The sequence below is a fragment of the Clupea harengus genome, chromosome 14 (assembly GCF_900700415.2).
Source record: "Clupea harengus chromosome 14, Ch_v2.0.2, whole genome shotgun sequence".
Taxonomy (NCBI): Eukaryota; Metazoa; Chordata; class Actinopteri; order Clupeiformes; family Clupeidae; genus Clupea; species Clupea harengus.
Genome location: NC_045165.1, coordinates 27804034 through 27828952, shown reverse-complemented (window position 1 = coordinate 27828952; position 24919 = coordinate 27804034). Strand labels below are relative to the sequence as shown.

Below are 24919 nucleotides of genomic sequence, written 5' to 3'. Positions count from 1 at the left end.
TTCATAGGTTTACTCTGTTTTATTCATTCCAGGCTTTTTTTCTATGCTGTTTCTTAAAAATCATTTCAAAAGCGCAACTGACAAATTCAAATGGTCACTGTACAACAGACTTTAGTTTTATAAAGTAATGCCTTTGTGACATAAAGACAAAGGAACAACAGACACATTCCTCAAACCCATTTCAAAGAACAAACAGCAATTTACACAACAGGTGACCACCTGTTCCCTGATGGCCCAAACAAGAGCGATTGCTAACTGTGCTGTGTAGTCAGATTTGAAGAAGTCACAGAGTGCAGTCCTGATGCTTGAGCTAGCTGTAGTATAGGACACCCAGTCACAGTTAATGGCAGAGAGACACTAAATGCAATCCATAGTGGGGTATGGAAGACATTTTTGAAGAAATTGCATAGGCACTTGAAAACCTCTTAAAACCTGGTCAATTTTACTGAAGTGTAGGGAGGAAAACTTACCATTGCCTTGAATCCAAATTCTTAAGTTCCCTTAAGAGCTTGGAGTTCTTCTTCAGGAGATGAAAGCTTTTCCTGTGAAAAGGAAAGGGGAACAGAACTCAGTACACATTTGTAAAAAAAGAATATCTCTACACTCCAGCTCCTTACAGCTGACTGTACACTGAATCCCTGCATATTGCCTTTGTCATTTCACACAGATACACTATAACATGGACCTGACCAAATCCAACTGATTTTGGTCAGGTAACGCATCTCCATAGAGACCAAATAAGTAAACAAAAAGATCAAAACCAGGCCCCTCTTGACAGGTTTTGGAGGTTACTGAATTCCAGCTGTCTACTTTGAGAGCGAACAATTACTTTAACAGTGGTAGCTGTCCGCTGAAACAAGACGCTGGCACCAGTTGACAGGTGGTCTCCCACCTCCTTCAAAGGGTGTGCACCTCTCATTAGAGGAGCGGGAAAACATGCCAAACAGGACCTGAGTGAAACCAGTGGGACACTCAGGTCCTGCCGAGACCAGATTAGCAGTCGGGCCCTGCCAAGCCTCTCTGAAATGAGAGATCTCAACAAGAGGTGAGGAAAACGGTCGATACGGCTCAACCCAAATCACACAAGAATGGCGTGAACAAGGAGGAACTTGTGCCGACGGGGGACAAACAACCACTGATGTGGAAAGCAGCAGGCAGTGAAACCCAATTAATACCACTGTATCCTCTCTAGATCAGAAATGTCATTTGGGCACCATAAGATAACATTTTATCTATTTTTCAATGTGAACACACAGACATACAATCTTTTTGTCAGATTGTAATTCATATTTCCTTAACCTTCATTCACAATCATATCATAACAACAAGAGTTGAACATTATTTGATTATCATATATATCAATACATTTTCATTCTGCAATGGACATATGATGATGTCCTCAACGACTTGTAACATTTATGTGAGAGCTAATGGATAAAGTTTAAACTTCTGGCAGGAACCAAATTCTTTTTAGTCCTTCATTTCAGAGAATGATTTATCTGTACCTGCGGTCCCATGAGTTCATGCCCAGGTCATTCAGTAGCAGTCTGCAGAAATAAAAGGGAGCTTTGGGCTCCTGGTACGTGGGCTCCTTCTGACGAGCAGCCCTGATGCTGGGGTCTCCGCATTTTCTTCTAGCCAATTCCTCTTCCTCCTGTAAAGCCTGTCGCTGGATAGCCTCCATGATGGAAGCCTCTTGTTCCAGATTCATGCCCAGGGGCGAGGGTGCGGGCTGAGTGAGCTTCAGACGAGGCTGGGGTAGACACTCAGGGCTGCTGTGGCCCAGCTCCTCCAGAAGCTGGTCCAACACGTCCACGCCTTCATCCTCCTCATCCTCAATCTCAGACATCCAAGGGGAAGGTTCCCCTTGAGAGGTCTGTTTTGTAGAAAGCGGCGAGAGGTTGACGTGGTCGGCAGGATCATCTCCACCAACATGTGGGATGTGTCGTCCCTCAAACGTCCGGTAGAGGACGCCACCATCCCAAGAGTATTTTCCCGAAATGTCACGCACAATGACGCGGACTTCAGAGGAGGGTGCAGAGTTGTCCCTGGGCTGACTGTTAACGCCAGGCACTGTGCCTGAGCTCTCCGAGGGAATCTGGAGGTATGACACCAACGTACTGTCATTGAAAACAAAGAGCTGCAGGTTCGGGCTCTTGAAAACGTCGGAGGACAGTTCAGAAGACTCCACGTAGGGGTTGTCGTGGTTTTCATTGATGAGGCTGTGTAAAAGTGCAGGGCCACCACTGAGTGGATGGTGGCCCAAGTGGTTCACAAGGTGCGTCATGATCATTCGGGCAGTCAGTGGTATCAGTTCCATGTTCCGCCTCTTCTTCTCTAAAATGGGCAGGAAACAGGGAGAAGATTCAGCTCAGCCCTAACACTCAAACACATGCACAAAAAACTCTTTTCATTCGAACATGACAGCAAGATTCTGAATGGATGACTGATCCTGACTATATAAATATATATATATATTTGTGTGTGTATGTATATATATATTTTCAATACAATGTAGGATATGCATGAGAGAGATGTACGAAGGGATGAGGTCTAATGATCCATGGCTACGGAGCAGCACATCACTCCACACTCATCAACACCCTGAACGCCCCCTCTCATCAGCCTTCCCCTACATAGCCATGTTTGTCTGGTTCTTACGCTCTTTCAGATGTCCACACGTGAGCTCTTACTCCATCATTATAACTCATTTTTTTTTCCATTTCACGCCATGCTGAAGCCCACAGACTCTTAATGGGTAACATCTAATCACACGAGGCACATTTGAAAAGCCCATTCATGGCCCTACAATGGGAGCAAACTATCCAAAGGATCCAGGGACTAATAAGTGTTGCATCTCTGCGGCGGCCATGAATGGAGATCAGCAGCACTTACTGAATTAGAGTTATGTAAATGCTCACGACTGCTCCAAGTGAAAGGGATACCATTATTATTCCCATCATATTAAGATAGGACAGGAAAAAAAAAGGGAAAGAGTAAAGCTCACATTTTGACAGTGCTATCAATGCCATCATGCTCATCAAAGAAGAGAGAAGGGGGCCTTGAGAGGGATGGCTGGGTTGCATTAGCAATGTTTGGAGGTCCTTTGAAGTGAGTTCATCAATATGTGTCATGGTAAAGGCATACTGCTTTTAAAGCTGTTCCATTGTTCATGAGGCTCAGGATGGGCAATGGAAATGTCTGCTGTATTTAAAAAAAAAAAAAAAAAAATGACAAAGTGCAGCCTGCCATACGGCCTTATGACTGTACCAAAAGCAAAGTTTCTACAATCCAAAAAATAAACCCTCCTGAAGAATGAGACCATCAAATATGTGCACATGGCAACAGAGTAGGGAACTTTAAAGACCAGGCCAGATCATAATGATGTCATGTAATGGATTGACAAGGTCAAATAAGGCCACTTTTTTTAAATATGTTTTTTTGATAATTGGCATTAATGGGTTGTCTGAGTGGAAAGAGACAACTAATGCACACCATTTCAAAGATTCCATTCCATTTGAAATAGTGTTTTTTTCTGTGGTTGTTTTTTGTGTGCTTTTAATGGTACACTGGCAAATTAGGAAGCGGGTAACTCAACTCCCATGTATCAAGCAGTGTTTCGTAGGGACTTTGGATGGGGAAATATGTGCACAAAGCCTGAACACAGCACCCAGCGCACACACACATTAGCATATGTTGCATTTCAGATGAATGCAAGTACAGCAAGGATCTCATAAATGAGGACACAACAGCAAAAGGTTTGTTATGGCACCCAACTGTGTTTCATGTGCATCAACAGCTTATTATACAAAACATATAGTATACCAAATCACCCATTTCATACAATTACAGTGAGCAGCAACATGCTAAGCAAAAGCTGCCATTAAAGTACAGCTCTGGATTCCCTACCTTCAGCCACCGTGAGCAAGCTGCCAAAGTCTCCAGCACTGGAGTGCACCGGTGGGGGATCCGTGCTCTTGACTTGACCCAGACTGAGGAAGGGGTCATAGTCGGTGGAGATATCAGCCAGGCTGAGGAGGTAGTGGCTCTGCTGGGTGTGGAGGTTGGATCCCGAGACACAGCAATGAAGCACCTGGTAGACAGACAAACGGAACGCAGTCACTCAATACGCAACTAGCTATTGATGATATTCATTCAGTGTAATCAGTTATTAGTAATAAAAATGGCTATTTTTCTGGGACAACTAAGTTGGAACATTCAAAGGAAGAGAGCGCCCCCAGCGAGAGGGGAAGATGAGTTAGTGGGTTCACAATCCCCAAGGCTTCTTTGACTGCTCTTCTGAGAATGGATTCAGTCACTGCCAAGTCAGTCAACTGTCAACTAGCAACCCATTTTACACATGAATCTCCACATTGCATAACATGTTAGCAAGCGTGTTCACCCATACAGTTCAACTGAGTCATGCCAACAGCAGGCCACAATAAGGAAGAGAGTGGCCATATAGGGGCAGAAGTTGAGTCTTTATAGACTCATAATCCATCTCAGATGTGATGGATGTGTATACTGATGCACACAACAGATGGTATCACTTCCACTAGCTGGGTTAGATAAGACACAGTCCATTATTGCTTATTGAAGTCACTGAACTGGTTGGATCTATTTCATTTGATTAAGACTTTATCCCTCATCCAAACCACATACTAACAAACACATGTACAAACATGCACACATACACGCACACATACACATGTACAAACACGCACACATACACGCACACAATCACAAACACGCACACACACACACAAACACATGTACAAACACGTACACACAAACACATGTACAAACACGCACACAAACACATGTACAAACACGCACACATACACGCACACAAACACATGTACAAACACGCACACAAACACATGTACAAACACACACACATTGTGGTAGCCCAAGCTGCTCTTGGGCTCCCACTTAGTTTAAACATGGCTGATTTCCCTTACTAGGACTATACAGGGCAGGCTTTAGGACCCTGGGGAGGTGTTCTGGGGACTAGGCAGGTCGGGCCATTCCCTAATTGGACACACAGGTGTAGATTGTCTGACTAGTTGCTGATCAGTGCCAACTAGTCAGACAAAGACTTTAAAACAGTCAGTAAGAAGGGCTGACGAGAGAGAGAGAGACAGAGGGGAAGGTGCCGGTTGCACTGGGTGCAAGCCGGAGGGTTTACCCCATTTTCTGTTATGTTTGAATACCTTTGTTGTAACTTTAAACAGTTAATAAAGAACGTGCTTTTGGATAATTCCCTTGTTGCGTCTTGCTGAGAGCTGGGCTGCGACATATGGTGGAGAATGCGGGCACAGTGACCCAGCTGAATGAAGAGAGGGGCAGAGTGACCCAGCTAAGTCGCCGAAGAGGGGGACTACGGGCAGAGTGACCCAACCAAGTTGCCGAAGAGAGGGACTGTGGGCAGAGTGACCCAGCTTAATTATATATATATATATAAGCTATGGATCCAAGATTAGAGGAATTGATGGCCGCCGTCAGGCAGTCGCAGGAAGAGCTGCGGGTAGCCGTTGCAGAACTCCGCAAACGAACATCGACCAACCCATCTGATGAAGACCTAGAGGAGGTCGAGGAGAAGCTGACCCAGGGGGCGGAAGGACAGGAGGTAAAGGCTATGCTTACTGCCATGAAAGAGGACATGCAGCTTGAAGCAGAGGTTTACCAGCCGCATGGAGAGGTGGCTAAGACTGCCCAGGTCTGGGAGGCTCTACCGAAGATGGCCAGGACCAATGAGCGTGTGTTCCTGGGTGAGTTCATCGATGAAGATGACCCTGATGTCGTTGATGATGTCGATTATGAAGGTGATGTCGATGATTATGACGATGGAAATGCCGATGAAATCGATGAGGTTGAAAATGATGTCCATGAAAATCATGTCAAGGCTAAGGATGAGTCTGGGGAAGATGACTTCGACAGCCAAGAGGTAGATGACCTTGAGAGCCACAGAGGTCAGCTGAAGTCTCTCGTGGAGAGCAAGACAGAGAAGAAGGAGAGGGCTGTGAACGCTGAGAAGGAGATGCAGGCCAAACACGACCAGCTGCTGGACCAGCTGAGGCAGCTCCAGGTGGGATCAGACAGTCGTGTGGCAGAGCTGTCGAGCCAGCTGAAGACCTTTGAGTTTGAGCGTGCTCAGATGGTGCAGGAGGAGACGGCCCGCTCCCTCAGCCTGTGTCAGATGGAGTGTGAGAAACGCCAGAAGAAACTCGAGGTCCTTACTAAGGAGTTTTATGAGCTGCAGTCGTCATCAGAGAAGCGTGTGGTGGAGCTCCAGGCTCAGGTCAGCGAGCAGCAGGTCAAACCGGAGACCTACGAGAGGCTGGAGCAGGAGCTGGACGACGTCACCATGCAAGCTGCAGAGATGGCCAGCGAGGAGGAGGCTGAGAGGGTGCTCTTCTCCTACGGCTACGGCGCTAATGTGCCCACCACCGCCAAACGGCGACTCAAGCAGAGTGTTCACCTTGCTAGGAGGGTTCTGCAGCTGGAGAAACAGAACACACACCTACGGAGAGACCTGGAAAAGCAGAACACCCAGACTGGCAAAGTGTCCAAAGAGCTGGAGGCAGCCAATCAGCTTATCCAGCAGGCCCAGCAGCCCTACAGCTACCTGAGTGAGACGGTGAAGCAGAGAGACTGCCAGATCGAGAAATTGAAGGAGCGCATCACCTCACTGGAGGAGGAAGTCAGTGTGCTGAAGGAGAGGACCCTGAAGAAGGCGGAGACGGATAGCAAAGATGTGCCCGAACACGCCATGCTCAAGATTAAGCGACTCTACGCCCTGCCAGAGGTGGGCGATTGCTTCCCTGAGGTGACGCATGTGGAGCTGAGGAAGCTGGAAGCAAAAGCGCATTTGAATAGGCAGCTTGCCTTAAATAGTCAAGAGTTGTCAACTGGAGAGAGGACAGAAGACGGGGCAGACACTGATGTGGTTTCCAGTACACAACGGGAGAAACAGAGGGAAAAAGAGACATACGGCAGGGTAAGTAGACGGCTCCTTAACTGCCACCCTTGTAAATTCTCTGTCGTTCTCAGACCAGGAGGGCGCTGTGGAGACCCAGATGTCCTGTCCTGCCATGAAGCCTTTTTGGACTCATCTACCCTGCTGTGGATGTCAGGTCGCGGGAGAGGGATATGTGGCATATCCCTGGGGGCTTGGCTGCCACACCACAAAATTGCCGCCATGCTACAACCTGATGCTAAACTGAATGCTAAAAAGGAGAAAGAGAGGAAGAGAGTCCATGACCGGAAGGGGGAAGGGTAGACCCCAAAGCCAGAACAAGATGGACTGACCAACTGAGAACCGACGCGGAAAAGTTTGAGGCTGGCTGAGAAGGAAGAAGACCCTGCGGTCAGGGAAACACGGACATTTTATGTTGAAATTGTGGTATTTCCCTGAATGTGTTTTTTGAGTGACACTTGTGTTTTAGGTTTAAAGACTTTAATTAAAACCTTCCTGTTAACCCCCAGGAAGGGACCTGAAGTTAAGTGGGAGGGTGTGTGGTAGCCCAAGCTGCTCTTGGGCTCCCACTTAGTTTAAACATGGCTGATTTCCCTTACTAGGACTATACAGGGCAGGCTTTAGGACCCTGGGGAGGTGTTCTGGGGACTAGGCAGGTCGGGCCATTCCCTAATTGGACACACAGGTGTAGATTGTCTGACTAGTTGCTGATCAGTGCCAACTAGTCAGACAAAGACTTTAAAACAGTCAGTAAGAAGGGCTGACGAGAGAGAGAGAGACAGAGGGGAAGGTGCCGGTTGCACTGGGTGCAAGCCGGAGGGTTTACCCCATTTTCTGTTATGTTTGAATACCTTTGTTGTAACTTTAAACAGTTAATAAAGAACGTGCTTTTGGATAATTCCCTTGTTGCGTCTTGCTGAGAGCTGGGCTGCGACAACATACACGCACACAAACACATGTACAAACACACACACATACACGCACACAAACACATGTACAAACATGCACACATACACGCACACATACACATGTACATACACGCACACATACACATGTACAAACACACACACATACACGCACACAAACACATGTACAAACATGCACACATACACGCACACAAACACATGTACAAACACGCACACATACACGCACACGCACACAAACACATGTACAAACACTCACACAAACACATGTACAAACACACACACATACACGCACACAAACACATGTACAAACACGCACACATACACGCACACAAACACATGTACAAACACGCACACAAACACATGTACAAACACACACACAAACACGCACACAAACACATGTACAAACACGCACACACATACACGCACACATACACACACACAAACACACACACATACACGCACACAAACACATGTACAAACACACACACATGCACACAAACACATGTACAAACACGCACACATACACGCACACAAACACATGTACAAACACGCACACAAACACATGTACAAACACACACACATACACGCACACAAACACATGTACAAACACACACACATACACGCACACAAACACATGTACAAACACGCACACATACACCGTTCTTTTCACATGGAGGATGTTCATTGATGACGTACTTACAGAGCAGAACTGAATGAGACCCTTCAACCCAAAATAGCCATCACTGTGGATACCTCTGCTATGTTTGACCATGCATCACTTTGAGGAGAACAGACTTTAAAATGCCCCAGATCGAGTGATCTCTGTGAACCTGTTACATGCAAAGGGATTGGTAATCCTTCTCACACAAGTATGTCATTTTAGCTTGGGACGAGCTCCTTCACATGTCTTTAGCAGTTTAGTGTTGCACAATGCACATCTTTATACAATGCAACCCCTTCACTATATATTGTCACATGTCACAAACGTGTGTGTGTGTGTGTGTGTATGTACATAGAGAAAGATCATGATGAAAGAAGCAGAACCGAACAGCTGCTAGACCCCGGCCCCAAAGTGCTTCCTCTTTATGAAAAAAAGAATCTTTGCTACTTGCTTGACAACTAAGTGGCTGCTTTGCATAGCAACAGTTGCAGAGCAGGGCATGAAAAAAAGAGAGAAAAAAAAAAAGAGTCACAAAAAAAAATACACAATGGACATGAATCTGCACTATAGGTTCTGCCACTGCAGGAACTCTGGGCATTTTCCAGGTGGTGCGAATGTTCACAGGAACGGCCCCCCTAATCGGCTCTTCAGCCTCCCCGTCTCCCTTGTGGTGCAGGAGCTACGGACCTACAAGTGACCTAACCTAATATTTTGCTCAAATGTGACATCAACTCTGAGCACAACAAAATAATAATATATTTCAGCAACAGCAGCACCCACATTAGACCAGAGATTTTCTAGGTAACATTAGGATTACCTCAAGGACGAGTCGACAGTTCAATTCTTCTGTAAAGTTTGCTAACACTTGATTAAATGGCATCAAGGCAGCTGTAGTTACTTGAATATAAATGAATATACCAGCACCCGTATGATTCATTAAAGCCAGCTGATGTTTTGCTTGTGTTCCTTTAGTGCCAGAAACTTCACAAACCTAACTGAGTGAGCTATACTTAATGTTGCTGTATTCACCGCCTAACCTCTGGTAAATCCTGCTAGTTTTAAAAATGGACCTTATTGTCTTCAACTCACATCACATTTGACCAATGAGCATTGACTATCACTGCAAGCACCACCCATCAGATTTAGGGCCGCACAACAGTACCTACCCCGAAGAAGGTTCTTATTTTACCCCTGAGAACGGCTCTGAATGAGGTCCTACAGGGGCGGTTCCTGTAGTGGGAAAAACGCTTTAAAGGTGCCGCCCCCCCCCCCCCAAACAGCCCACGAGTTCCTGCAGTGGAAAAGCGCTTAATGAGTGAACACACACTGACACACACACACTGACACACACACTGACACACACACCTCCATCTTACACATGCACTCATACACTCTCTTTTATACACAAACGTACACACACACACACACACACACACACACACACACACACACACACACACACACACACACACACACACACACACACACACACACACACACACACACACTAGTATGAACAGAACAGGCTAGTGCAGTGCAGTGCAGCTGCTAAGGCAGACACAACAGATGGAGCTCCCAAACAACACTGAGTGCAATCAGGCCTTTTACAGGATGGAGTCTCATGCTGTTATTTCCAGAAAGAGAAGAAGAATGGCGAGAATACAGTCTAAAGATAGAGAAATGTTCTCTATTTAAAGCCCAAGAGCATGAATGCATTGATGGATTGATGCTCTAAAGGACAGTGACACTGCCTCTTCGAGGAGCAAGAGGACAAGAAACCTTCTTCCAATCAGATCGTGTGGAACAGCTATTTGAACTTCAGGTTGGCAGGTGCTCTATCCAGGTCATTTGCTACAGCACTTTTCAAATGTGCCGCAATAGATTCCACAGGGCTTATATTTTCAGCACTAAGGACAACGCTCATTATACGTCTGAAAATGTGTAGGTGGCTTTTGGTTTACATTTGCTGTGGAACTTTGGAGTGTCTCAACACCGAACCACGATACTGGCAGAAAACCAATACATTCCTATCCTTTTCTGAAGCCTGTGTATATTGCTGTAATGTATGGCTTCGTCAGTGCGTCCCGATAAATGGCCTGAAATAAGCTTTCTATGTGCCAATTACGTGCTCTCTATTGATATTCCTACAGCGCCTGGAGACGAATCTGTCTATAGTGATTAAAAGAAACAATTGATGGTGTTGAGAGTGCTGGGGGGGGGGGGGGGAAGAGTTGCAGGCTAATTACATCTCTCCTCTACTTCCTCTCTCTTTGTGCGTCTTGCACCAGGTGCTGATCGTCTCATGTGAGGACGCCGAGGACTCGCTGCAGCCTGCCATTCATAGGCACTTATAGAAAAAGTGAACAATGGCACATTTGAATAATTTGGCCATTTTTTTCTTCTGATGATGACACCCTGACAAAGGTCCACTGCTGACCGCATCTGCCAAATGGAGAAAGGGGCTGGAGCGCCTCATTCATGTTCTGCCAATGCATCTTCGTGAAACGTCTGAGCCCCCAGGAAAAATGAACTTCAAGCCTTGCAAATATATGGACGTGACAAAATAGGACCCTCGTAACATTTCGCACAGTTTCCAAATGAGCTGATTCACAATCCAAACACGCATACTGTATGGGGCTAATGTCACCTTCAAGAAAAAAAAAAACAACAACGCCATAAATGTTAAACACTGATAGCTCAAACAAACAAACAAACAAACAAACAATAACACAAACAAAATATCCAGACAAAAATCTAAACTCTCCATCAAGCGCATCCCACGTCACGTACCCTGTAGATGTAGTCCAGCAGAGGGGTGTTGTGGGCCGCGGGGTCATCCAGGACGGGCATGGTGATAGGCTCCAGCAGGGTGCCCAGGGGGACGGCCATGCACCAGTCCAGCAGGCACAGCAGCAAAGACACCATCAGCTGAGCCATCCACACAGAACAGGAGAGCAGACACTTTCAATTAGCCCTACTCGCACCAGCTCAACAACAGGCAATAGCCCCGCAGAAATCAATAATCTCTCAAGAAAGAGCACAGTGGAGTGGAGAGGATGGAGGAGGGGAGAGGAGAGGGGAGGATGGAGGACCAGGAGAGAGGTGGAAAGAGAGGTGAGAACGAGGTTAAGGACACATCAGTGGCTGGGGGAACACAGTCAGAAACAGGAAGAAGGATTACAGTAGGGATCAAAAGAAAGAGGGGATCCTTCAAGCTCTGGGTGGAGGTAAATGAAAGAATTAAAGAGAAAAACTAAACTAAATACTTTCCGCAGGGCTTCTTTCAGGTTTGTTTACCTTTTTGTCTGCCTCCATTGTTGAATGCTCAGCGCTGGGCAGGAGGAAAGCTATAGTGGCCACAAAGATCTAAGTGGGAAAAGGAAACACAGGTGGTTTGCTGGGGACACAATAAACAGCACATTTCCACACGAATCCAGCGGAAGTCATGAGTGTGTGCGCGTGTGTGTGCGTGTGTGTGTGTATTGTGTGTGTGTGTCTGTGTGTGTGTCTGTGTGTGTGTGTATTGTGTGTGTGTGTATTGTGTGCGTGTGTGCGTGCGTGCGTGCGTGTCTGTGTGTGTGTGTGTGTGTGTGTGTGGTGCCCCCCTACCTCAATGATTCTCTTTGGGAGAGACTGCTCCAGTCTCTGCAGGTGCTGCCAGTGGCAGATGAACAGCTGGAACACATCACAGGCTACCTGGGCCACAGCTTTATTCCCAAACTGAGAGAGAAAGAAAGAAAGAAAGAAAGAAAGAAAGAAAGAAAGAGAGCAGGATGGTATTGAGAAAAAGGTGAAGAGAACGGTGTGTCTGCCCTGTTCATTACTACAGGAGGGAGAGGCAGGAGTTGCACATGTTTCCCTGTGTTTTTATCTTCCAGGTTTCTTCAATCAGGGGGAGACATGAAAGAAAATACCAAAACACAAAAAGAGGGAAAAAGTGCTACTGATTGTTCACTGTCTGCCTCTGGACAGGTCATTCCCTCCAACACACACACACACACACACACACACACACACACACATGGACACACAGAGATGCACACACAGACACAAACACACACACACACACACACACACACACACACACACAGAGATGCACACACAGACACAAACACACACACACGCACACACACACGCACACAAACACACACACACACACACACTGAGTCAAGTTGTTGAGGAAAGTGATTATGTGTCCATTTTGGGTGTGGGGTAGCGGGGTGGAGGCACAGAACTGGTAGCTAAGGCAGCCAAATTGGGCACACATCATCTCGGGGTAAGTGGCTGGGAAATGACACCACTATGTCCTTGCCTTACTCTGGACAGCCTGGCCTCTCACAGCCCTGCCATCACCCAGACCCAACGGCAAAACAACTCACAGCCAACTGGGTTGGAGATGCATGCTTTTGTGCTATTTATTCACAGAAACCAGACACAAATATATTGTACACAAATAGTACATTATGTCCATAATTGTTACATGTGCAAAAACCCCTCAGGAAAACATCTTAAACGTGTTTATTGACACAAGAATCCTATCCATAAAATAATGAATCTCCACTCATGGAGACTTATTTTATTTTTTAAATCAGTTTTTCTTCAGAACCAACAGCACTCCAGTTCAGCACTCCACTCCAGCAATACTCCAGTTCTAACATCTTTACGATGGCTTCCAGTTAGTTCCAGAAGAGATTTTCTTTATTTTATTTTATGGTATGCTTGGGTGTTGGTGTGCTTGAGTGTTGCTGGTGTGTGCCTATGCTTGCTCCTACTCATGGAGACTTCTGGTTGTGCAGAGTGGATGTTCAGCCTCACCTTCAGTGTGACCCCCAGGACGTTGATGGCATCTTTGACCTGATGGGGGATATCCTGCTGCACCAGCTCCTCACACACCCAGATGCCCAGGCTACAGATGGCTATACACCTGCAGGAAACACACACACACACGCTGTAGTGCCTCTCATTTAGAATAATAACGCCTCGTCTTTGATCATATTTGAAGAGTTTTCAGACATCAGGGGAGAAGTCTTCACTCAGTGGCATACCTGGCTCCTTCGCTGGGCTCGCTGCGGGCGGTCGTCAGTAATACATTCACCAGAAAGTCCTTTGGAGAAAGAACATAGAGACAGAATATATAGAACCATCATAGTAATCAAGACAAACATGCCAGGACAGGACAGCTCATGCTGCACTAACCGTTTATTTAAATAATAAATAATATGTGGAAAGTTATTAGATTTAGATAAATAATATGTACTGCTTCCATATAATGGAGTCATCTATGGAAGTTATACAAGTTTTTATATATATACTATATACATACATTCATGCAATAACCAACACTATTGAACAGTATTGCACCCCCCTGTTTAGAGTGAAGGGTGTTTTAGTAAATCACTCCAGGATTTCTTTGTGATTTGTTTTTCCAAGCTGTGATAAAAGCAGATATCACAGTATTTTTAACTGCCATTTTCTAAGATCCCATTGTTTTGTACATATACACAATGGAAAAGGATCCCACTCGTCAACATCTGTCCATTACAGAGAGGCCAGCAGGAGACGCCCTACCTTAATGTCCTCTTCGCCGATCACAATGTCATCGGAGCCCGGTGTGGACATGAGCGAAGGGATCTGCCGGTAGAGGTTGGGGAAGCACACCAGTGATCCCAAGACCGTCTGCGCTTCTATCCGCGGAGCCTTCCGGAGAGACAACAAAAGGGCAACCATGATCAGGAAAAAAGCACAGGAACTTGACTGGAAGTTAGTTTGCACTGTTTGAGGATGTCAATCACAGTCTATGTGAATGACAGATTTCCTTCAGACCGATTGACTAGATCAGCTGTGGTGTTTTCCTGTATCCATGGAAAGAGCTGTGGGATTAAAAGGGGATGAAAGGGGCGCTGGAGGCTGCGGTGCTCACCTCGAAGGAGTCGGTGCTGAGGACACGAGCGGCCGCGGTGATGAAGTCCCCCACCAGCATGGTGAAACCCGGCAGACCCAGGAAGAAGAAGCGGGGAGAGCACCACCTGATCACAGTGTTCAACACATCCTGATAGGGGGAGGGAGGGAGGGAGGAACAGAGAGAAAGAAAGAAGACAGAAGAGAAAGAAAGCCATTGAGCGGGCCATTTCAGTACACAGTAACATCAAGCGTCTAAAGTCATTCAAGGCTAATGTAAGCCACAATGTCACAAAATGTCAGATCTTCTGGAAAAACGGCATCACTTGTGTCAAATATATAACAAGAGCCTCCACAATGAATACTGCTACGGGTTTTAATATGACGAATGCCCAGAGAATGATTGTGGACACAGCCATGGCAGGTACATATTGAAACGTACGGAAGTGGAGATGGTGGGAGGATATTGGCTAGTCACCGCATACTGGCAGGGCCACAACAAAACAATTATTCTCCTGACCTTTACACATGCACACATGCAGACATAATTAAAGCAGTGCTCAGGTATTGTCAGATGAGGCCTCACCCACTGGCAGATGGGGGCTCAGACCCTTGTGACACACGCTGTGCTGACCAGGGATCTGTCATACCCACATCTACATTTATTCATCTGGCAGATGCTTCCATACAAAGTGACATACAAGTCAATCACAACCAAACAACAAGTTTGGTAACAGCATATACTGGTGAAGCCAACAAGGGTAAGTGCCACAATGCCATGTAATTTCTTTGTGCATATTATGTATTTGCTGTAAAGCACTTTGAGCTGCATTCTTTTGCATGAAAGGTGCTATATAAATAAAGTTTTATTATTATTATTATTATATAATGCTTTCAAATATATGTGAAGGTCATCGAAAGGAGGGTCAAATATATTCTACAGCTGAAATACACCGTGAATGTCATTTGCAGTTCTCAATTAAATCACACCTTGGGTTAGAAAAATATTTAGTTTGTGATAATTGTAATAATATATTTTGTTTGCGTATGTGTGTGCACCCCAGATGGACATGTGTCTTGCGGATGTCAGATTTGACAGCCTGGTCACAAAGACAGTTTGTGGTGTGAACCTAGTCTCTCCTTGTGACTGTGAGCAGAGGAGTCCAAGACGTTTGGTTCAAACACCAGTCCTGGACATCTGCTCTGAACATCTCCTGCTAATTCAAAGGGGGAGAACATTAAGAAATCTGTCTGCGCAAACATGAGCCATGTGCGATGAGCCATGTTTACCCAACACACACCTTGGCAAACACCTGCTACGCTCACGGCTGCTCTCGCCCTACCTGCTACATTCATCTCCTTAATTGAATCCTTTGTAAACACAGGAAGGGGAATGAAGGGGGGGGGGGGGATGGTTAGAAAAGATGAATAAACACCAACAGCAGCAATAAAACAAGACCAGAATACACACACACACACACACACACACACACGCACATACACACACGCACACACACACACACACACGCACACACACGCACACACACACTGCTCTCCAACAGGGAAGGGGAAATTGGTGGGAGTGTCTGTTATAGGAAGGAGGAACATTTTACCCTCATTTCTACAATAATTGACCTCGGAGACACAGAGCAGTTGCTCGCAATTAGCCATGCCACCAAAGAAGAAAAAAAAGGCTGAACGATTACCTGAACCGCTCGCTCTAACGAAAGCGGTAATTCTGTGAAACGTTTGTCATTATCGTCTGTAAAACGCGGGCACATCCAATCTGAATTTGTGCGATAAAGGTGGGGGGGGGGGGTGTGGGGGCAGGAGATGGTTTCTACCCAGTGGGGCCTCTCCCAAAAGCCCTGGCAGTGGGTTCTGCCTGCCGCGCCACAAAGAACACATTAACACAACGTCTGCAAAAGGACTGGGCCCTTCGTTGGGCTCCGGCAAGCACTGAGAATGAAATGGCGTTTCATTTTGTTTCGCTCCGACATGGAAATCAGCAGAGTTTTTTTTTTGTGTGTCTATTGTGCGCTGTATTTTGTGAAGGAATATTGCCATGCCACTGACTAAACAAACAGTGAAAGGCACAATCACAGTTTTTGCTGCTGAAATGCAGGGAGGGCAATCGCCACGCTCGACCTCTACACACAAACAGAGCGATTTGCAGTAAATCATGACTGACGCCGGCACAATGAAAAAGGTCCTTTCTCCTTTAAAAAGCAAAGCAAATCACAACCATAATTAACATAAGAGTCGACAAAACGCCTCTCCTTTATTGAAGATGTATTGGCAGATGTAGTTGTGTGCTGGCATGATTTCTGTGAGTCACATCAAGGCAGAACATCCCACACCATCAGACAGGTATGATGTGCTCCAGGCTTTAGTCGTTTAGTGTATAGAGGGACCACGGTCACAAGTCAGAGAGATTTCAGTCAGAACTAAAGTCATTTGATTCATCTTATTATTTTACACATAGGCCTTTATGTTTTTTTTGGAATTAGAAGTCGGGTAAGCAGATATCTGTGTGTTCCTGAGTGTGTAATTTCTTTCCGTATGCCTGTGTTCTCAGTAATAAGGATTGGGATGTGTTGGTTATGTCTCGAAGGCCATGGGTCGCCCTGACCCTTGAGTGTAATTCGAGCTCTGTGATTAACACTCCTCTTCTGTCAGACCTAGGAATACTTAAACTGAGACTTTCTCTATTCTAGTCAGAGAAGAGCTAGAGAATCATTATGTGAAGCCATGCTCTCTCTCTCCCTTGATGCGTATCATTGTAAATAAACCCTTGCTCCTGGTTTTTCTACCATCGCCTGACTAAGGTCTCCACTCCTGTGGGATAAAATGACTACCAGATTCTGGAGGTTCCGTAGCGAGACCAATTGATAAGATAACAAGTCTGCAATCTGCTGAATGATCCACCTCATCACCCTGGATGGCACGGCATTCTGTTAGGGGAGTACTATTCACTATATAGCACTTACACTAGGGGTGTAAAAAATAACCGATACGTATCGATATCCGTTTTTAGCGTGTAAGATACGACTACATCGATGCGTGAAGTCCCGTATCGGTATTAAAATGACATGAATCGGTTCACAAGCGTTTGTCTCTCCGTTTTTTTGCTACGCAAAACACAAAACACTACACCTGTTGCATTTGATCTCAGTCAGAACAATGACAGCCTGTCATTGGCCAAAGCCCGCATAGCATAAACCAATCAGGCTGTATTCTCACAAATAACACCAAGACCTGGAGAGAATGACAGATTACAACTAGCTACACTAGTCATTTCAATGGCCAATGCTATGCTAGCTACCCTATTCATTTCAATGGCCTATGCTATGCTAGCTACTTTAACCAAGGAAGATAAATTGTTGTTGATTGCGTGTTTCTACAGACATCCTCGGATTTAAATAATTATAATAATAATAAATAGTAGAATATTTGTATCATTAACAATTATGTTTAACATTTATAGTCATGATTCCGAGACCGAGCCATCGTGATGTTCTAACATAAATAAAAGCACTATATGAACACTGCAAATGGCAGTGAATAAATAAATAAGCACTAAACTCAATCGCGTGGATATAGACATAGTGGAACAGAATGGACACATCTACATTCTGCAACAGTACCTCCACCTCTTCCCTGGTGAAATTATGTCTGGGTTTACCGGTGCTTGCTTTGAAATGATTTTGATCAGTCTCTGAAGTTGCTTTCGCGTTGCCTGTGGAGTGTGCACACACGTTGCAATAGCATGCCCTTACAAGGAGCTGGCGGGGCGTTACTGTATGCAAGTTCAGGTGCATGAGAAAGCGCTTTCAATTAAGAACACATTTCCAGGCGTTCATGAATCCAGCGGAGATCTTTTCTGAGGTTGGTAAGAATGATTTTCGAGAATGAGGTCCATTGTTTCCTCACAACTCAGTGTTTTCAATTATTGAACTGCATCGAATCGCATCGAATCGAATTGAATCATTTTTATCAACATGCATCTTTTCTTGTATCGTATCGTGCCCATGTATCGAGATACAAATCGGATCGTCTTTGTCATGAGAGGTTTACACCCCTAACTTACACGGTTGCTATTACTGCACAACGGTTTTGGGATTCTGGAAATAAACATTCCCGACAGGCAACCCCTGTGTGGGAATAGAAATCTCTGGCTTTTTTGAAGCTTCATTCGGGTGTTAGTCAGAAAGAGTTTCTCTCGCCTGTTCTAAAAAACACTCCATCAGGCCTTACCAGGCTTCATCAGGCCTTACCAGGCTCCATCAGGCTCCATCAGGCCTTACCAGGCTCCATCAGGCTCTACTTTGAGCTCCATCAGGCCTTACCAGGCTCCATCAGGCCTTACCAGGATCCATCAGGCCTTACCAGGATCCAGCAGGCCTTACCAGGCTCCACCAGGCTCTACTTTGAGCTCCATTTTGGGCACTTGCTCCATTGGGTCTACTTGCCCCTGTAAAACTCTCACGTAAAATCCCAAGAGGATCAGAGTGCTAGTGGTCACTGGTGTATGACACAGAATCCTTTACAATTACAAAATTGATTTAAGTTGACTTCCTGGAGATCAGTCATTCACAGTGGCCCATCAGGACCAGGAGTCTACTTTGAGATTTGTCTCAAAGTGTTGTGTGTGTCCGTCTGTCTTATGTGTATGTCCCATGGGTTGTCTGTGTGTGTGTGTGTGTGTGTGTGTGTGTGTGTGTGTGTGTGTGTGTGTGTGTGTGTGTGTGTGTGTGTGTGTATGTATGTGTCAATCTGTGTTATCATGCACATGCGCTGCTTTGTGATAAAATGTCAGAGTCTCAGCCTGTCCCTGCCAAGACTTGGGCACATTTAGTTTGGAGCTGTAAAGCAACTAAACTTCCAAAAAAAAAAGCTTGCCCCACACGTGTTGTTTAAGTGGCGAGTTCGTCTGTCTGTGGCAGCCACATCTGATCAGCATTATTAGTTGGGCCCATAAGAATACGGTAAGGATGCATATTTAAAACATCCCATGCTGATCGTTCAGTGTGCGGGCGCTGTCCTACGGCCAAATACACCATTGAATAATGAGGAGACAGAACTTTTCTAAAAACTACAGGCTACATGTTATGTGTTGCATATGTGTTGCAACTAAACCGGAGTTTGTCTTGTCTTTGTTCACGAGAGCGCACGTGTGCGTGTGTGTGTGTGTGTGTGTGTGTGTGTGTGTGTGTGTGTGCTCTGTGATGAGCATATAGGTCACACAACTCTTTCACAGACTGTGAGTGAGAAATATATTTCAAGAGATCTGTCTAGTGGCTGTTTTGAAAGGAGAACACATTGTTTTCGTTTGAATTAGTTGTAATGTTTCTAGAGGAATCCTGGGTTGTTATTTGGAGATCCAGCTGTGTCAGCTATTCTCAAGATATATCTACCTGGCTCAAATTCCGGCTCGGACACTGTAAGAGGGGTCAATATTAGTTATGGACATTCTCCATCAAAATGAAGCAAACATGTAGTTTGAAGTGTTTCAAGTTTGACTCTCCTCTCTTCCCTCACACTATTCTTCTGCACTTGGGTAAGGGGGACCCCTGCACACACCGCTGCTGGGGCCCCAGCTGATACTGTCAGTATGCAAAACAAGCGCACACACACAGGGCCCGGAGTCACAGGCTGCATAGGCTGCATGTGTGAGGGGTTATTATCTTGGGGTATGGTTGTGCATGTCAGGTAGCCAGTGTGGAGAGAGAGAGAGAGAGAGTGGAGTAGTGAAAATAAGGAGTTCCAAAGAGCTATTTTGTAACGCATTTCTATGAGTTTAGTCAGATAAGTATAAACGCTCATATTCAGTGCCATTTTGATGTGACACCATGTTAACCCTGTTGCCGTCCCTCACTTCTCTCCTCAAGATGCTTTCAATAACGTGACATTTTCATTTTTTTTTTGTGTCAATGATATCACAACTGCAAGATTGACAAGCAGAGAAGAAATATATTTTGTATTATTATTTCCAGCCTCATGATAAGGAGGGACCGCTTGTACCCCTTGTGAAAGTATATTTGAAGTGAGGGTAGTTTAGCCAGTTTTAGGAACATTTAGGACCTACTGTGTCACAATGGCCAAGAATCATGTCTATTTTAAAATGGTAGTCCCCTAAAGAGTTTGAATCATGTCTATTTTAAAATTGTAGTCCCCTAAAGAGTTTGAATCATGTCTAGTTTAAAACGTTAGTCCCCTAAAGAGTTTGAATCATGTCTAGTTTACAATGTTAGTCCCCTAAAGAGTTTGAATCATGTCTAGTTTAAAACGTTAGTCCCCTAAAGAGTTTGAATCATGTCTAGTTTACAATGTTAGTCCCCTAAAGAGGTTTAGTGAGCCAGCATTGTGAGCCCGGAGCCAACAAAAGCTGCATGTTGTTGTAAATATTGAATACAGAGATAACACCTCACAGTTCCACTACAGGTGTTGGGTAAATGGGATACATGTGCTTCAGAAGTATGCATCTTTATTTTCCTTGTTTATCCTCAATGTGGTTATTTTTCATTTCTTTATTTGATGTCCATTTTATTGCCTTATTTTTTCATTTGTGTGTTGCAGCCAGTCATGAGATCATGTACATGTTATGTATCTAACAAGGTCATCAAAAGGTCTGCTGTGTGCCTTGCCAGAGGTGATACAATGAAGGAAGGACCCCAGATAGCATGGAAATTGAAAGGCATTTACTCTGCTAAACAAGTTATGGCCTTCTCCCTGAGCGAGCCGGCCCTTCCACCCTAGGGCCAAACAGATGCTGCACTCCTCTTCAGGAGCATACTGAGACCACATGTTGGTGAGGATAGACTCAAAGGCCAATCAGAGGCTGCGCTCCTCTTCAGGATAGACTCAAAGGCCAATCAGAGGCTGCGCTCCTCTTCAGGGGCATGCTGAGACCAAGTGTTGGTGAGGATAGACCCAAAGGCCAACAACAGCCACAGAGCCCTACCAGGTCCTGCTACGTCAAGCTGCTGAGCAAAGCCACCATGAAGAATGCGGAGAGACCAATTGGATGGGCTAAGGTGGAGAATGGGAGGGTTCTGGATAAGAGGGGGGGGGGGGGGGGGGGGGGTTGGGGGGCTTTTGCTTTGACATATTTATTGCAAATTGCTATACAGTCTGATGTTCCTGCCCAGGTCTATACTGACAGCGTCTAAGTATACTACTCATTTCATACTTGGGGTAAGGTTGTAATTTCACCACAGCAGCAGGCACCCCAATTTCCCATTAGGGTGAAATTGTTAAATAACTTAACTCCTTCCAAGTGCTCTGGTATTAAGATAACAATGTGGCACTGTGGCACAGGGTAATGATCTCGCACCCTTTATTCATTGGAAAATAGACTTTGTGTGCCCCCTGCCCCAAGCTCAGATATACTGAAAGTCATAATCCAGTGATTAAAACAGGTCTTAGGGCTCGCCTTGAACAGCATGGTGGAAGGTGGACAGCACATTTGCCTGTTGTGTTATTGATCCAGCATAACACCCCAAACAGAACAACAGGGTCTTTCCTCCGCTGAATAGCTTTCTGTGAGAGACATGTGATTTTGGACACATGACCCTACACTCACTGCTGAGGTTAGGGAGAGATAGAAGCCTACTGGCAGGGACTCTCTAATAAGCTGCTGCATGACAAACAGTTGGTGGCAAGAATCAGACAAGACTATAAAGACAGCACTGAAGTTGCAACAGGGCGCAGACATTTTCATAATGGTCATAAGGTAATGCTTTCAAAAATATTTTTAAAAAAAACACAAATGAATGAAAAAGGGACCATAGGGGATTATATTATATTATGAACTACGTTGGAGATCTGTTTTAGATTCTAGGAGGCTGTCCAAAGGGGGGTGATTCTGGGGTGGGCTACAGATCAGCTCCCCTCATCTGGCCTGGACACGGGCCTGCTCCTCTGACCTCTGGAGGACAGCCTGTCGACGGGTAGCAGATGGCAAACCGAAGAGGATGAACCAGAAGCACCACCTCAGCACACTCTGTCTGCATATACATCCACCCCTCACACGGTGCGCCCCATTAAAGGAGCTACCATCGCCAGGAGGATCGTCATTAGGGCAACAACAACAACAGGGGGATGGATGCCAAAGGCCTGATTGGCTTGTTGTGCATTCACTTGGGTACTCTGGGTTTTGAAGCCTGGTGTGGAGGAAGAATGACAACTGCACAGACATTCAAATAATGAGTGACTTAATGACTAAATGTTCTGATGAATATTAAAGTCAAAAAAAGACTTCAACAGAGGCACAGAGAGATTCCAGTCAGAACTAAAGTTTTATGATTCATTAATGTCGTATTATTCTACACATATATTGTAGAGTAAGCAGATATCTGTGTGTTCCTGAGGGTGCCATTTCTCTCCGTATGCCTGTGTTCTCAGTAATAAGGATTGGTTATGTCTCGAAGGCCATGGGTCGCCCTGACCCCTGAGTGTAATTCGAGCTCTGTGATTAACACCACTCTCCTGTCAGACCTAGGAATACTTAAACTGAGACTTTCTCTATTCTATTCTAGTCAGAGAAGAGCTAGAGAATCATTATGTGAAGCCATGCTCTCTCTCTCCCTTGATGCGCATCATTGTAAATAAACCCTTGCTCCTGGTTTTTCAACCATCGCCAGACTGAGGTCTCTATTCCTGTGGTATAAAATGACTAACACAATCTCTATGTGGCATCATTAGGGCCAATGATTTTCCGCGATAACGGAAAACGGACGGAATTCGCGGAATGAACCCTTTGAAACGGAATTGCAACTTTCAAACGGAAACATCATTTTGTTCATACAAATCGCCCAAATTCCCCTATATTTTGGGCTGCAAGGCTATATTTCTTTCAAATAAACACAACAACGATTGCAACGATGAACAAACATTAATTAAAAAACAAAACCACTGAGAAAATGTCACGTCTGCGCTGAACTCTGCTCCGGCCACGCCCCCTTTTCAACGGTTGACCCACAGATCTCCGCTAAAGCCACATTCAGTCACATTCACTTGCTCGTCTTCCCAATCGCATTTAAAACAAAAAATGTTTAGTCTTCTATGCTGTTGATGGCTGGCAAACAACAATCTAAGAAGGGCACATATTATTCACTGATTTTAAGCCATCAATCTACCTCAGGGTGAACAAAATTAACTGAAACGGGGAAAAAAACGGAATTCACCAAATGTGAAACGAAAAATGCATTTTTTGGAAACGGAAAATCATTGGCCCTACATCATGGTGGACTACTGGCTGCTTGAGTGACCCTCTTTATGTGTGGAGTCGTTCTGCCAGGGAAGAAAAGCTTTGGTAGTATTTTTGGTAGTATCTGTTTCACAGAAATACATGTTACTAATACCATAAATTGTTTTTCACAATATATAAAAAATAAATACAAATTGACCTATCAGTATAAATCAAAGGGCTCCTACTGTAAAAATGCAGCATTTGCGGGGATCAAACATGACAAAAATCTGAATGAAAAAAATACATCAAACTCATACTTTATCTTTTTGATAAGAGTAGATCTATATAACCAAGAGGGCAAGGTCCAGTTAGTCTGGACATCTGTTCAGGGGAAAAGGGACGGAGACAGATAACATTTATTGGTACCCATGAAGAGTTCTTCCCTTGCCTCAGGTTTCTATTCTTCACTCTCTCACTCCTCTCTCACTCCTCTCTCACTCCTCTCTCACTCCTCTCTCACTCCTCTCTCACTCCTCTCTCACTCCTCTCTGGGCATGCTCCCTCACCCAGTCAGCTACATATTGGATTTAAATCACAACAAAAGACCACAGATCCCCGTCCTGGGCCCCTCAACACACACAGACACACGCAGACTTACACTCACTCGCTCGCTCACGCTCAAGCACACGCATGTACACACACACACACACAAAGGAATACACACTCGCACACACTCAAACACACACACACACACACTCGCACACACTCAAACACACACACACACACACACACACACACACACACACACACACATCCAATCCTTGCCAGCACAGGCCCCTCACAAAACGCCACAGAGCCTTCAATCCTTAATTAATCACACACACACAAACACGACGGGAGATCCAACATTATTTAATGACATGGAAAACATTCTAATGAGCTTGTCTGTCTGCCAGAATGGAATATAGCTATTCTCCAGGCGAAGAAATGTGGGCATTCAGAGTCAAAACAAAGGAATGCATTCACTTTTTATCAGTTCATCTTCATCATTCATTTCTCCCTTCCTCCAATAGTGATCTCTTCCCTTCAGCTGCAGTGGGAGAGCCTATCTAAGATTACTATTGACGGACACACACTGATCATTTTGTCATCCTAGTTAGTAGTTAGGACTGATGAATAGATGGGACAGTCAGTGAATGTTATTGGCCTTGTTAGTAAATACACAATGTCCATCCAAACACAATGTCAAATCTGGTATTTCA

The 24919-nt window shown here is 45.1% G+C and overlaps 2 protein-coding genes across 9 annotated transcripts in view; one reads left to right on the top strand and one right to left on the bottom strand.

Annotated features, from left to right (window-relative positions):
- Positions 1–24919, bottom strand: part of ralgapa2 (Ral GTPase activating protein catalytic subunit alpha 2) — a 127851-nt gene that overhangs the window by 43209 nt on the left and 59723 nt on the right. For all 8 annotated transcript variants that reach the window (XM_031579785.2, XM_031579788.2, XM_031579789.2 and 5 more), the window contains 10 exons: positions 14487–14615; positions 14135–14263; positions 13612–13670; positions 13382–13490; positions 12176–12286; positions 11864–11932; positions 11357–11494; positions 3910–4093; positions 1506–2337; positions 471–542 (listed from right to left, as the gene is read on the bottom strand). In XM_031579785.2, coding sequence (XP_031435645.1) covers positions 471–542; positions 1506–2337; positions 3910–4093; positions 11357–11494; positions 11864–11932; positions 12176–12286; positions 13382–13490; positions 13612–13670; positions 14135–14263; positions 14487–14615 — 1832 coding nt within the window. The remainder of the gene's footprint in view (positions 1–470; positions 543–1505; positions 2338–3909; positions 4094–11356; positions 11495–11863; positions 11933–12175; positions 12287–13381; positions 13491–13611; positions 13671–14134; positions 14264–14486; positions 14616–24919) is intronic.
- Positions 5254–7702, top strand: LOC116223398 (myosin-10-like). Its single transcript, XM_031579793.2, has one exon. The coding sequence runs from the start codon at positions 5468–5470 to the stop codon at positions 7280–7282; it is 1815 nt and encodes a 604-aa protein (XP_031435653.2). The 5' UTR covers positions 5254–5467; the 3' UTR covers positions 7283–7702.